Source organism: Aspergillus karnatakaensis, assembly GCF_047715665.1.
Source record: "Aspergillus karnatakaensis strain CBS 102800 unplaced genomic scaffold BJY04scaffold_8, whole genome shotgun sequence".
Lineage (NCBI taxonomy): Eukaryota > Fungi > Ascomycota > Eurotiomycetes > Eurotiales > Aspergillaceae > Aspergillus > Aspergillus karnatakaensis.
This window is the reverse complement of record NW_027395720.1, coordinates 648,957-661,949: the sequence shown is the minus strand read 5'-3', so window position 1 is coordinate 661,949 and position 12,993 is coordinate 648,957. Positions and strand designations below refer to the sequence as shown.

Sequence of the window (12,993 nt, the reverse complement as noted above, 5' to 3'; positions counted from 1 at the left end):
GGTTTGGCTGGTAGCACGGGTACATCTATTTCCATACTGGCCATCTTCCTCACCCGCGGTACTAATATAGTTATAGCTGCTGGCCAGCCCCACGTTCCATCGCATGGTTGGGAGAGTTCATGGACAGATTCAACGCCTAAGACACGGCATACCACCAGAAGAAATGGGAGGCATCAAGAGAGATAGCGGTATGCATGCGACTCATCCGTGAGAAACAGGTTAGATGGTTGTACTGATCTGAATTACGAATTTCAGATTCCAGAATCAGGCAGTTTATCCAATACTTTCGGGAGGAGATCAAAGATCAGTTCAAGTCAGGGAAACCACCAAATAAGCTGTGATATGCTAGGTACTAAAATCTTGCTCTCGAACACAACACGCTTGCACGCTCTCTGTTGCCATTTTCAATTTTTGATTGCTACTCGCCACCAATCTTCCTCCCATCGAGCGTCTTCAGGACGTCAGTCGACTACTTCATTCAGACATGAGATGATATATAATCAAGTCTTGGTGGCTCGGTCGACTGGATCAAGGTCACTAGAATCGTTTCCGCCCATTTACCGACTTCTATGCTCCCATGTCCGCTTGTTGGAATCGTCGCAATGACTCTGGCAGTCCTTGATTTGCGTCCGATGGCCAATTGATCCTTGATGCTTTTCAAACATATTACAGATACTTGGCATTAAATGGATCGTGGACTGAAGATCGACTATTGATGTTTTTCCGGCTACTGATATGTCTTACTGACCCTGAAGCCTACCTACATACCACGTACAGGATGAATCCTATGGTACTATACTCGTATCGGGCTTAACCAAGTGACGAAGAACCAATTTCGCCCCTGGAAATGCAGGTCACATGCGCAAAAAAAAAGCCCCAGTTTGTTCCGTAAAACGGCTACGATGATAGGAACAAGGGACACAAGGCTAATGCCGGGCTGACCGTTGAGTCGTGAGTCCGTGACTCGTCAGACCGTCAGACCGTCAGAGTCGCACCGTCAGACGGTTGCACCAAATGGGAAGATTGGTCCCATATCCATAGGCGTCTATTTAACCGATCTGCGCCTCACTGCTGGGCCTGAGGCTGATGGAGCATATGTTCTTTTTAACAGGTAAACAGCCCTGTTGGATATGCTACTCGGAACTGTCGGGTAGACGTTAGCTCTCAGTACACCCAGAGCATAAACTGAGAATACAATCGCTGATTAAAGAACCACCGCGACTACTATCAACGGTATGGAATATTATAATAACTCGCAGTCCTTTTCATAAGGACTCGCAGGTTGATACTCAGAAGTCCGTACGGTGTACTCCGTAGCGTTCGAATAGTTCATAGAGCGGGTTGCACGGCACGCCGATCACTTCAAGAATCTTCTCATCCCTCCTGAATCTTGGTACGGAACGTGCTGTGATTTACCTTGATTCTTTACAAGGAGTCGGATGTAGCCGCGCCGGGAAAGAATTACGCACTACAGTAGCGCTACTATGGAACTGATGAACTTACCAGAAACTTGTACTCCGTATGCAGGTTGGCAAGTCAGATGTCATTGTCAACAAGAACAGCGACTGCTCGGGCTAGTGCTCAAGCATGCGAGGTTTTGAAAGAGAGACGGGTGGATGGCGAATCAGACGTTTGAGAGGACTCAGGAGAGAACCCACCTGTGACTTAAAAATAGGACCACAGTTTGTTAGATGATCCTCAGATCCTTCTCAGATCTTCCAGAGCAAAGCTACTACCTAAGAACGCTGAGTTGGATGGAACGTTCGTCTGGAAATCTCCAAGGTTGCTTGCTTGCAATGTGTGCAGGATGTGCTGAGGCGGTCGCAGATGATGCAGGAGTCAGTCGGTCCGGCGCCTCTGACACAAATGGTGCGTCGGCTGAGCGTCTTGAATCTTCAAGACGTCGACGGCTGTTCTTTTGACAGCTGACAAATGAGCGTTGATGAGACACTGCCCCCAGAGCCAGGAGTGGCTGTCTCACGCGACGAGCTCTGAATGGCTCAAGGAGTCAAAAACGCCCCTTAGTGTGGGCTAGGGTGTGCACTAGAGAGAGGCCACCCTTGGTTGTCATCTCAGAATTCGTGGTGTTCCTTTTGTTCTTCCGAAACTCAGCCGTGGTACGAATCGTCAAAGAGGAAAGACTCAGAATTTGGCCTGCAGGCCCTGGAAGAAGCATAGCGCAGCCTCTGGTCTTTGATGTTGCGCTGCACCAGTACTGTAGTGCACATCCATTTATTTCCAGGCCGGGAATCCACAATTCCACTAGAGCACTGACGGGCCACTAACAATCCCAGCTGAAGCTGCCTAACGCCGTGAATGGTCTAGGGCTGTTTCTCGTCTGCGTTGTCTAGGTCCGTGACTCTCTGGCTCTCTGACAATCTGACACTCTCGCCCTTTTATCCTTTCCTTTCCATCCTCATCCCACCCACTCCTCTCCTTACGATCCTTTTCTCCAATATTATTGCCTCGACATCTTCCATCGAGGCGGTATTCACTCGTTCAAAAATCCTCCTCCTGCTCATACTCAGGCTTCGAAATCATACCATCGTTCAACCTCCGTTTCCTTGCCACCCACTTTTCCCCTGGAGGCCTGAATCAGCCTTAGGTTCACGCGAGACTCGATTCTCTCACCATCACTTTCCATCATTTCTCGAGTTTTCTCGCATCGCCAGATAAACCATCATGCGCTTCACTGGTCTTCCAATCCTCCTATACACCCTGTCCCTCGTGGCAGTGGTGGCTGGTCAGAGCACACAACTCACAGATTCGCTAACGGATGCCACCGACGCACTTCCCACACCGTCTGAAACCACCACCGAGGAGCCAGAGGAGACTTCGACTTCAACCACCACCACTGAAGATGACAATACCGAGACCTCCACTACATCCACCACCCAGGAGCCGACCTCCACCACTACCACAACCACAACCACCACGTCTGAGGAGGACGACGACGCAACCACCACCACTACAAGCTCCTCTACAACCACGACAGAACCCACAACAACATCTGATGAAAGTACAACTGAGCCCACTAGCACTACCACCTCCATTGACGACGATGATGATACTGAGACCCAGACTCCAACTGTTACCACAATTACTACCACGCAGACCATTGATGGCACGCCTGTTCCTACTACATACACAACCACCAACTCCGAAGCTAGCGAATCGACCGAGTCTCCTGGTCTGAGCGGGGAATCCGGCGATTCCGACTCTGGCCTTGACTCCAACCAAAAGAAGATCATCATCGGTGTCGTTGTCGGTGTTGGTGGTGCTATCTTGATCGGTGCTATTGGCGTGGTTGCGTGGAGAATCCGTGCTCGTAGACGCAATGCTCAGGACGACGATGTTACGGACCTTATGAGCGGTACCGCTGTTGGTACTGGCGTCCGTGAGAAGGCTCCTAGCCCTACCGCTGGTGGCACCCCTTTCCGATCCACTCTGGATCAATACCATAACCCCGGCCCTGTCAATGCTGCGTCGAACTTCTAAAGCAACCAGGTTTACAAATCATCGATGACTTGTCTGTTTCGCTGGATACAGTTACGGAACAGATGTACATGATTCTCGGTGATATACCGCATTTTGACTTTGTAAAGTCTGTACGATTATCACGCACTTAAACATTGGCGCTTTGGGGCGAGGATTGCTCGATCGATTCAGAGTCTATTTCCTCTATGTTTTGCCTTTCGTCTTTTTAAGAATTTCGCTATTTAACCTTGTCTTGATAGACCACGTCAGTCCTTCATAAGACCACACCCCCTGTTGCAATTTTAGCATTGCCATTTGATTCCCCCCCGAAGCATCTACCATTTTGAAGATACTGTGAGCCCTGTATTTTTTTCTGTCCCACCTGATCCTATTCTCATAGTCTGGATTGGCAGCCCTCTAGCCAGTTTATCTGGGCAGAAAAGCACGTTTATATTTTGAGTGTTTGTATGTATTTAATCTCGACGGAAATAATTGGCCGCACTTGTCATTTCTTTTACTCAATGATAATAAAGCAGAATTAAACTTCCCTCAAATCACAACAGGCGCCGCCCAAGTAGACCAGGGTCGGTCCCCAGCGAAGCGAGATGTGGTTCCCCGCTCAGGCACGCATCTGAAGGCTGGAACTCGAAAGGATTCTACCCCGGCATAGTCGTAGCGTTCGCTCATTTTGGCCCGCCGCAGACGCAGGAACTTTTCAGGCACAGGTCGTGCTACAGTTTCAAAAGCTCCTTCAGACTCGACAAAAGTTTGCTCTCTTCCAGGCGCCCATTCTCATCAATTCGAACCTCACAACTCCCTGGTATACAACCGTGAAACTGCCTGGGTAGACCACTTGCATAATGACCACTGCCTCGTTGCTTCGACTCCTCGCTCGTTTGTGGATTGCCTCTACGTGGGTAGCCCTTGCATTCGATCCACTGGGGATTGTGTATGGGGTCGCAGAACCTCGTCTTACTCGGCGTGTACGTATTCATCCCATACCGCGGAGTCGCGGACATACTTCGCTCTCGGCAGACACTGATTCCACGGTCTGGGCCAGGCTGGAACCTTGGGTGGTGGCACAGCGGCGGTAAGTTCAACGTGCTCACGGTCCGGAAGTTTGTGGTGCTTATTATACTTTGTAGATTATCAGGACAGGAGATTCGGAGAGGCCGTACGGCGTAGACGGAAATACCTTTGTGAGTCTCTGTTGCGCCCTGCTCGTAGCCGGTGCCCTGATGAATGCTGATGTGTGTTAACAGACGGACTATGCCTCTGCTGCGCAAAGAAGGTATAAACATCCCGTCATCCGTGCGCTGGATAAATCCATGTTGCTGATTCCCTGCCACAAGTTGCAATATCCAGTTCGATCACTGTCAAAGGGTAAGTCTCATGTACATCAGGTCGAACAACATTTAATCCTGAATATAGGCTGCAAATGGGGGCAGCTCAGGGTCATTCTCCGTCAGCGACTGCTCCGATCAGCAAAGTATGAAATTTCCTGACCAACACCTCCTTTATTCAACCCCTCTGACTTTTGGTAAAGATGACTGCTTAGCCGATCCACCATCGGTAGAAGACGAGGGCAGCTCAATGCAAGCCGACTCGGTTGGTGAATCAGACACACAAGGCTCGGGTACAACGGGGTCGGAAACTACAGACTCGATCTCGGGAGCATTGGCGCAGACAACGATCCCGTATGATTCAGAGTATGATCTTGTCTGTGATCTCTAATTGTTTTGGTGGGACATCTTTGACATGACTATGCCTTACGGCCTGAGGAATGCTATATATCCTAGATTAGACTAGCGCCCACGTGTTTGCGCGTAACCTGCATAATCCGCCATAACGCGACGAGACCATGAGGGGGATACCTTACACCCAGCCACTCCATCGCCATCTCTGTATCTACCTACCGTCTTTTGTGACCTACCCTCTGACTCTGGCGTACAACTTAATCATGCTGGCGCAAACACACACCTAGGCGTGCACCCCATCTACATCTGTTCCTTGTGACTCAGACGGAGTACTTCTACTGGACCGCTTCCGCGTTCTGGAGCCTTCTACATCCGGCACCACAAGCAGCGCAACGGTAAACGCCACCGCTCACGGCCTCAACATCGCCATGTTTGCTGCAGTTGTACCTATGCAACAGTCTTACGACCACTCTCGCCAACCGTGGACGCCGGCGCGTCCTTCCCCTCTTTCCCCGCGTCGGCAATCCTCCTCACCAGCAACCACGTTAGTGACCACACCAATTCAACAACCGCTATTCGCTCAGTCGCCCTCAAATCTATTCACATTCTCCCCTTCAACTTTATCATCACCATCTCGTGTCGAATCCGCCTCCACATCTGCGCCCTCACGCACGCGAACCTCCAACTTCAGTCCCAGCGCCACTTCCCCAACCTACGCAACCCGCTACAAGACGAACATTTCCAACCCGCTCCTTGCACACTCCACAAAACGCACTTTCAATGCCTCAACATCTCCTTCTGCGCGCGCAGTCCGACGCAGCGCCTTTCTCAACCGCGTCAAGCAAGATCGCGATACCGGACGGGTCGAGGCGCGGGCGGAGCAGCTGGCGTTCTTAGAAAACGTCGCAGAGCAGAAGGAATGGGCTGAGGGAATGAAGAGAAGGGCAGATGAGATTCAGGCGAGGTTTGGGTTGGGAATTGACGAGGAGGAGTATTTGGATAATGGTATGTTGCCCCGCCGCACCTTTATATTTGCCTCCTTCAAGGTGGCGGGAGTTTTGGGAGATAGGCTAACGATTGTGGTCATATAGCTACCGAAGCCGAAATCGAGGCTTTGGATGATTATCTCGAGCAAGAGCACGCGTTGGAGATGCAGTTGCTCGAGGAAGCTGAAACCGGCGTATACGCGCCAGGTGGACACGAACCAGACGCAGGGCTGCATAAACCCACCAATACAAACTCATCATTCAGCGACGATGAATACGACGATATCTTCATGGATATAGCAGACTACAGCCAGCCTCTTGATACGGACATGGACATGTCTTGAGTGACCTCCCCTTCGCCCTCTTCTTCCTTTTCTGCATACACAAGCTAGACATGCTCTGTTTACATAAGGCGTTCTTGGGATTGTTGGTGGTGGCGTTTGCTGATATCTGTTTGAGGTGAATACCACGGAGCATGGAGCTCTTGTACATACGGCTTTTTCGCACGGCTCGCCTTTCCAAAAAGACAGGCACTGCTTTTGATGATATCGGCATGGATATGTATATGTACAACAATAACCGTAATTAAAATGATGAGAACCCAGCTATGAGGTGCTCTCAATGGTGAAAATGTAAACTACAAATCCAAAAACAAGTGTAAGGCATAATAGTTCTTGTGAGGTGGATGTTATATGATGCAATATGTACTCGGAGCCAACATTATTGCTGTGGGCAATCAGGAACACCAGGCCCACCTCCACCCTTGAGATCATCCATCCAGGGATTTGCAACAAGTTCGTCTGGGGGGTTGCCAGCCGCTTGCATCTAGATATGACAATTAGCAACTGAGCAAATAAGCAGAGGGGTAAGGACATACAGCCTGCATCTTCTCCCACACATATTCACGGCATTTTGGGTCCTCATCTGTGTATCCCTTTTCTTCAAACTTCCTCACAATCAAACTCACAAGCTCTGCCTGCTTCTCATAGCGCTCCATATCAGCCTCTGACACACTACCCTTGCCCTTGTTCTTTTTGAGCCATGGTCCGAATTTCGTGTCAAGTTCCTTCATCGGCTCGTACAGCATATCCTTGTTCGATAATTGCTCCATCATACCCATGAAGATCTTCGTGAGGTCGCCATCGTCGCCGCCTGCACCGTCCCCTCCAGCCTCCATAGCCTTAAGGAGCTGCGCAATCAGATCATCCGCATTATCCTCTGACGCAGCAGCAGTAGCCTTATCACCCGACTCCTTCATCCTGTTGATCGTCCGCTGAATCGCATCATTGAATGACTCGGGACTACCCTCTGCCTCATTCCCGGTTGCCGCTGCCGCCGTCGCAGCAGCAGCAGCCCCCGCCACCTCGGCCGCACCCGATGCGCCCGATGCGCCCTGTTCCCCCTCCCCTTGTTCCGCCATAACATCCGCTAGCAGCTGCTTGATGAAATCCCCCGGCGCAATCCCACTATCCTCTAGCTGCTTTGTGAATGCGTCTGCGCCTTGGTTAATTGCGCTTTCGAAACCCTCGGAATCTTCGGCGCCAGATTGCTGTGCTGCTTGGCCCATCATGCGTGCCATGTCCTTTTCAAGCTGGTTCATGAATGCGAACTCGTCAGTTTCAGGGTTTGTCGTTGAGGTTGAGGTGGGGGGCTGTGCGGGGGAGGCGGCCGAGGGGGGTTGAGGGGCGGTTGGTTTGAAGTTATCGAGGACGTCTATAAAATTTGATTAGTAGCTGGATCTGAGTAATAAAGCAGATGTTGTGATGGTGCGGCTGCCCACCGTCTAACTCGTCGAAGTCTGATTCATCGTCGTCGTCGTCGTCCGCCGATTGCTTTGACTGTTGCTGTGCAAGTTGGGGCTGTGACGCTTCGGAAGAAACGGGAGCTGGGCTTGCAACTGCATCTTGGGCCTTCTCTTCGGTATGCGCTGGCGTATTTGTTTGCTGTACTGCCTGTGCTATCGTCTGTTCACCGGTGGGTTGTGAGTCGCCCACGGCCGGCGGAGTGGAAGACGCCATGATCTCGGGCGGCAAGCACAGCGAACTAGAAGCACTGGAAACGATGACAATCAGGAGGCGTAATATAGGAGAAGTATGTTGAGGAGGAGATAAGAGCGACAGTGTTGAGAAGCTCGTTGTGTCGAGAGCATTATTTCATGTGAAGGAGCAGTATGGGTATGGGTGGATTTGGCGGGGAACCGACAGCCGCGGTTGCTATCGCGGTAGATAGCTGATAGCATAGCATCTTGCTCTTCAACTCTGACTACTAGTTAACTACAACCTTACTCTAAGAATACTAGAAGTATCTTTGGATGCGATTCAAGGAACAGAGAGACAAAGTCTGGGGAACGTGGGATGTCCCTTGATCGCTTGCACCGGATTGGCCATGCAATCCCATCAATTGCACGGTCTTTTTTCTGACCTCGGTCAATCAAGACAAATGACTGGTCTGCAGGAAGATGAACGTCGACATCCATCCAAGCTTGATTTGTCCTAGGCCGAAACCAGAGCGCCTCGGACTCTCAATCGAGTCGATCATCGATGACATTGAGATGATGTATCTGATCTAAACTTTTAATTGAGGTCCGAGGCTGTCCGCGTGATAGGCGCAAGGCTCGAGCAGCAACAATCACATTGCTTTTTGTTTCAAATCTCCCCGGTGTCAGAAGGAGGATAGACTCCGTCGGGGGGCGCTGGCACCACGCGAATCGCGACAGCTCGAGAAGTTGAGAGAGGAAAATGAGGAGAAGGATCCCCAGACGGACCTCGCCGATCAGCCAGCAGGATTTGCATTACTTTACTTTTGATTTCTTGCCGCAGATTTGCTTTTTCTGCTTAATCTGTTCCCTGGGGCGCTGCGATTGTCGGAGTATACAAAGTACTTCGTACAGAGAAACTCTGAGAGCGAGCATTGTTGTTTGCATCCGTTCCTGAGGCTCCTAAAAGGGTCTCGGATGTGTCTTCCAGACACAAGGCAACCGTCCCTCGATTTCACGAGTGCAGTGGATTTCGCCGGAGCATGACCTGAGAGGGGAAAGAAGAGGAGAAAAGGACGCTCGGGGGCGGCCGTCCGGTATCGCCAGTTACGAGGAAAATTCTGCAAGGCTGACATGACCACTCAACTCTTCTCCGCGGCTGTCTGCGATCGCCCCTTTCGATCCAGCATCCGGCAATAATAATAATGGGTAGCCTTGTTCTGATTTGCAGTTGATGCGTCACTTCGCACTTCGAGTCCCAAGGCTTACGGAGGTGTCCTCGAGGCTCGAATGGACATAGTAGTAGTAGTCCGTCGCTGTAAGAAAGGGCGTGTCACGTTGCAGGAGTGGTACCGGGAAAGCGGATGCGTCTCTCTCGCTTCGAGGCTCGAGGTTGTTCTGTGGTTTCATCTCATACTCCATCAAAGCACGGCCCGGCTCTCCTCTTATTGCCTGGATGGGGAAACACATGGCTTTGCCCGGCAAGAACCAGAATAATATGGCAAAGGTGGCGGACGGGCCGCCAAAGAGTCGGCGACCACCATGACACGACACGACAGCTCCTTCGCCTCCTTGACTTTAGACAAGGGCGGACCTTCGGCTGGGTCAGTGAGTGAGCTCGAGTAAAGTGGAGTGGATCTAAGTCCAGTAGTGCCGTGTCCCAGAGCAAAAGAAGCGAGAGGAGTCTGGTGTCGCGCGTTCGCAACCACCTTCGTAACCAAGTCTCCTCACGGCTAAGACGGTACGAGTAGCAGTAGTAAGGCGAGGGGAATTGTCCATCGCCTCTTCTCTGATTTCATAGGAGGAAAAGTCCATCAAGAAGAGAAGAGAATACCAAGACCCAAGAGCCAGTCTAGAGCCAATATTATTGGGGACAAGAAAAGAAGAAAGCATAGCTTCTGATGAATTCCTTTCCAGAGCAGCGGTTAAGAGAAAATCAAGCAGAGCAGATCCCTGGTTAAGGGTTTAATTAAATATCTTTCTTGACTCTTCTGCTGTGGTCTGCTATGTATTATCCAGTTTGGGATTCTCCACGAGACGAGAGGAACTTTTCCCTTTCCCTTCACCTTAAAATTTCTTAGGAAATAATTTTACCTCACAACTTCCCCCCTCTGTCCTTTCTTTCTCCCACTCTTCTTCATTTTTTTTATGTCACCATCTTGCCTTTGACACCTGTAACTACTACTACTAACTAACTATCGCACGTCCCTCTCTGCCTGCCGCCCAGCCGCGCGTTTCCTGCGTCTGAATTGCTATCAAGTTTGACCCCGCTGGGAAAGGACTTTCTTTTTGATTTGATTCGATTCGGGTTTATTGTTGTCTCGCCTGGAGATCCGATTCCGAAGCGTCCGCCTTTCATTCCGTCAGTTGACCTTGGGGACCTCCAATATACCACCACACCCCCCCTCTTTCTTCTTTTTCATTTATAATAGACCCCGGTCACGCCATCCACCCCAGTTCACTTTGGGGTTTTCTCACCACGTTGTTTTCCTTGTCGGCAAAGGGGGGATAAACGGGCAAAAAGGCATCCAGAAATAATCATTCAGGGAATATCCCCCCACCAGCAGCAGCAGCAGCAGCAACAAATGGTCTCTATGGTCGAGACCTCCTCCGCACACCACAATGATATGGCAATGGACCAGGTCGCCCCTAAATCAGAACCCTTAAACGAAGGCTCAATCAGCTCCGCGGTGTCTACTCCCGATCCTGAGGGAGAGGTCTTGACGCAAGACGTTACCCAGACGCAAAAGCGAAAGGGTGGAAGGAAACCCGTACGTAAGATCCAAGCTCCATTTTTTTATATTTTTTTTTATTTCTTGCATCCTCCAGCGGGAAAGGGGGTTGTATATCCTTTTATACCTTTTTCTTTTTTGTTTATCGCCTTTATCTCTGCACGTTCTCAGAGACTTATCTCTGCTGGTGTTCTCATTTGCTAGCCTTATCTTTTGACATGACTTTTTTTTATCATTTAACCCTTGTTCGGTCCGGGGCCCCGCATCACCGACTTTTTTTATTTATCATTCCCATTATTGATCACCATCCCTTATCATGCTGTTCCATTCGGCTCTTTTCATTTGTTCTATTTATGATCCTTGATCAAGATTTTCGATCTTATCTATCCGGTCCATGCTTAAACTAACCTCCAACTAGATTTACGCGACTTCGGAGGAGCGGAAGCAGCGCAACCGACAGGCCCAGGCAGCTTTTCGTGAACGTCGCACAGAGTACATCCGTCAACTCGAGTCCACTATCAAGCGCAATGAAGAGTCGCTGCAGACCCTGCAGCAGAATCATCGCACCGCCGCGGATGAATGCTTGATGCTGCGTTACAAGAACTCTCTCCTCGAGCGCATCCTCCTCGAAAAAGGTTTGTTCGCCCCTGGCCTCTGCTAATATCTCACGCTAATCCAACCCAGGAATCGATGTCCAGGCAGAGCTTCGCCTGAAGACCGGAACACCCAATGGTCCGGGTAAACCCAGTCCGATAACCTCTAAAGCTCCGTCGCTGCAACAGGCTGCTATCAGCCGAAGCTCGGCTCAAAGACACCCTAGCGGTCTCGCTCCCAAAGAACCCTTCAGTGTCCCTCAGTCGCGAGATGGAGCTTTTGGTATCCCGTCACCGCAATTCCAAGCAACGCCCCCTTCGCACGTCTCGTCACCCTCTCACACTAAGTCTCCTGGGTATGGTTTCCCAGGAGCAATGTCGCCCGTCGGTGCAGATGCCCAAGGGCAGCGACCACGTTCTCAGATGATTTCTCACTCGAGGAATATCAGCCAAAACTCACCACCTATGAGTATCGGTCAATCTGAGCCGACCGACCCAAAATCTGCTGTGTCGGTTGGTATGGGACCTCGAGGGACCCGGCTTCCTTCCGCGTACTATCCTTCGCCATTTCAAAAACATTATGATCAACTAGGTAAGCTTACTCCAGTTTTTTTTTTATCTACGTATCTGGCTAATAATTCCTCAGAACAAGAATATGATGCCCAGGCAGATATGATTGACGATGAGCATGAATCATCTGTGGGCGCCTCGCCTTTCGTTCCCGGGTTCAACGCTACTAGCTCAGTGTCGAATCCATCTCATCCTCTCAGCTCACACAGCATGAACCCGTACAACCACCCTCCAGGGGAAGGAGTGAACGGCTCTTATGGCGGTACCAACCCCATGCTCGGAAATTACGAGCCAATGCTAGATGCCGACCCATTCGGACTCAGCGCGAGTATGCACTTCCAGACTCCATTCAGCTACGAGCAGAACAGTGGACGTCAATGAGATACGACCGGCTTTTTATCGACGTCGACGTTAATTCGGGTTCATTCATTTCTCTTACTGCTTGTGTCGATAGACAGCAACCCCGGCATAGCGGATTTTTATTCTCTATCTTCATCCATGGCGCAGGTCCACGGCGAGAAGACAAAAGTTAACTTTAGGAGCATTGGCTGGCGTTACCTGGTTGATACCATTTGCTTCTGTTATTTGGGGGTTTCATTGTTCTGCATACATCATCGAAAAAGCAAAACAGGCAGGTCAAGATGCTAATTTCGGTATACGGACAACTGTTTGGTCATATACGTTATTTGATTCTGGGAGGGGGAAGGCCTCGTTCTGAAACGGGCTGCTGCGGCACCGCATTGCATCGGCTTCAATATCGACTCTTTCTTGAGTTTTCTTTTTTCTCTCTTTTTTCTCCCTTTTGCTTTTGCTTTTTACTGGCTGCTTGGGGGATGGTTTATGAGCTCTTCAATCCGTATTTCTGCGTGTATATGTGATTATGGAGATATTGTATATTTGTCTATCTGACGAGATGTATGAGATTGAGACTTAACCTAAGAAGAAGTCCAAGCTCCCTTTTTG

At 50.2% G+C, this 12,993-nt stretch overlaps 5 protein-coding genes across 5 annotated transcripts; 3 read left to right on the top strand and 2 right to left on the bottom strand.

Moving 5' to 3' along the window:
* Positions 1-2,682: 2,682 nt before the first annotated feature.
* midA (putative cell wall protein) lies at positions 2,683-3,498 on the top strand (the record flags this gene model as incomplete). The annotated part of the gene is made up of 1 exon (XM_073713622.1): positions 2,683-3,498. The coding sequence occupies one exon, from the start codon at positions 2,683-2,685 to the stop codon at positions 3,496-3,498; it is 816 nt and encodes a 271-aa protein (XP_073574936.1).
* A 550-nt stretch (positions 3,499-4,048) lies between these two features.
* Positions 4,049-4,873, bottom strand: BJY04DRAFT_160144 (uncharacterized protein). The gene has a single exon (XM_073709034.1). The coding sequence runs from the start codon at positions 4,776-4,778 to the stop codon at positions 4,209-4,211; it is 570 nt and encodes a 189-aa protein (XP_073574935.1). The 5' UTR covers positions 4,779-4,873; the 3' UTR covers positions 4,049-4,208.
* A 405-nt stretch (positions 4,874-5,278) lies between these two features.
* Positions 5,279-6,751, top strand: BJY04DRAFT_160383 (uncharacterized protein). The gene is made up of 2 exons (XM_073709036.1): positions 5,279-6,179; positions 6,266-6,751. The coding sequence occupies exons 1-2, from the start codon at positions 5,603-5,605 to the stop codon at positions 6,502-6,504; spliced, it is 816 nt and encodes a 271-aa protein (XP_073574934.1). The 5' UTR covers positions 5,279-5,602; the 3' UTR covers positions 6,505-6,751.
* Positions 6,752-6,880: 129 nt separating this feature from the next.
* On the bottom strand, positions 6,881-8,678 carry pex19 (putative peroxisomal membrane protein receptor Pex19; the record flags this gene model as incomplete). The annotated part of the gene is made up of 3 exons (XM_073719771.1): positions 7,941-8,678; positions 7,038-7,873; positions 6,881-6,985 (listed from the first exon to the last, which is right to left on the bottom strand). Exons 1-3 carry the CDS (start codon positions 8,176-8,178, stop codon positions 6,881-6,883), a joined length of 1,179 nt encoding a protein of 392 aa, XP_073574933.1. The 5' UTR covers positions 8,179-8,678.
* Positions 8,679-10,374: 1,696 nt separating this feature from the next.
* BJY04DRAFT_160121 (uncharacterized protein) lies at positions 10,375-12,541 on the top strand. Its single transcript, XM_073709033.1, has 4 exons — positions 10,375-10,906; positions 11,286-11,502; positions 11,552-12,052; positions 12,107-12,541. Exons 1-4 carry the CDS (start codon positions 10,721-10,723, stop codon positions 12,409-12,411), a joined length of 1,209 nt encoding a protein of 402 aa, XP_073574932.1. The 5' UTR covers positions 10,375-10,720; the 3' UTR covers positions 12,412-12,541.
* The last annotated feature ends 452 nt before the right edge of the window (positions 12,542-12,993 follow it).

What these genes read in the sequence shown, in the direction of transcription:
- BJY04DRAFT_160144 (XM_073709034.1), bottom strand. Translation starts at nt 4,778, where the DNA reads ATGTTTATACCTTCTTTGCGCAGCAGAGGCATAGTCCGTCTGTTAACA.
- BJY04DRAFT_160121 (XM_073709033.1), top strand. Translation starts at nt 10,721, where the DNA reads ATGGTCTCTATGGTCGAGACCTCCTCCGCACACCACAATGATATGGCA. An exon ending in GCGCATCCTCCTCGAAAAAG is followed by an intron (nt 11,503 to 11,551) that starts GTTTGTTCGCCC and finishes AATCCAACCCAG; the next exon opens with GAATCGATGTCCAGGCAGAG. An exon ending in AAAACATTATGATCAACTAG is followed by an intron (nt 12,053 to 12,106) that starts GTAAGCTTACTC and finishes ATAATTCCTCAG; the next exon opens with AACAAGAATATGATGCCCAG.
- BJY04DRAFT_160383 (XM_073709036.1), top strand. Translation starts at nt 5,603, where the DNA reads ATGTTTGCTGCAGTTGTACCTATGCAACAGTCTTACGACCACTCTCGC. An exon ending in GGAGGAGTATTTGGATAATG is followed by an intron (nt 6,180 to 6,265) that starts GTATGTTGCCCC and finishes GTGGTCATATAG; the next exon opens with CTACCGAAGCCGAAATCGAG.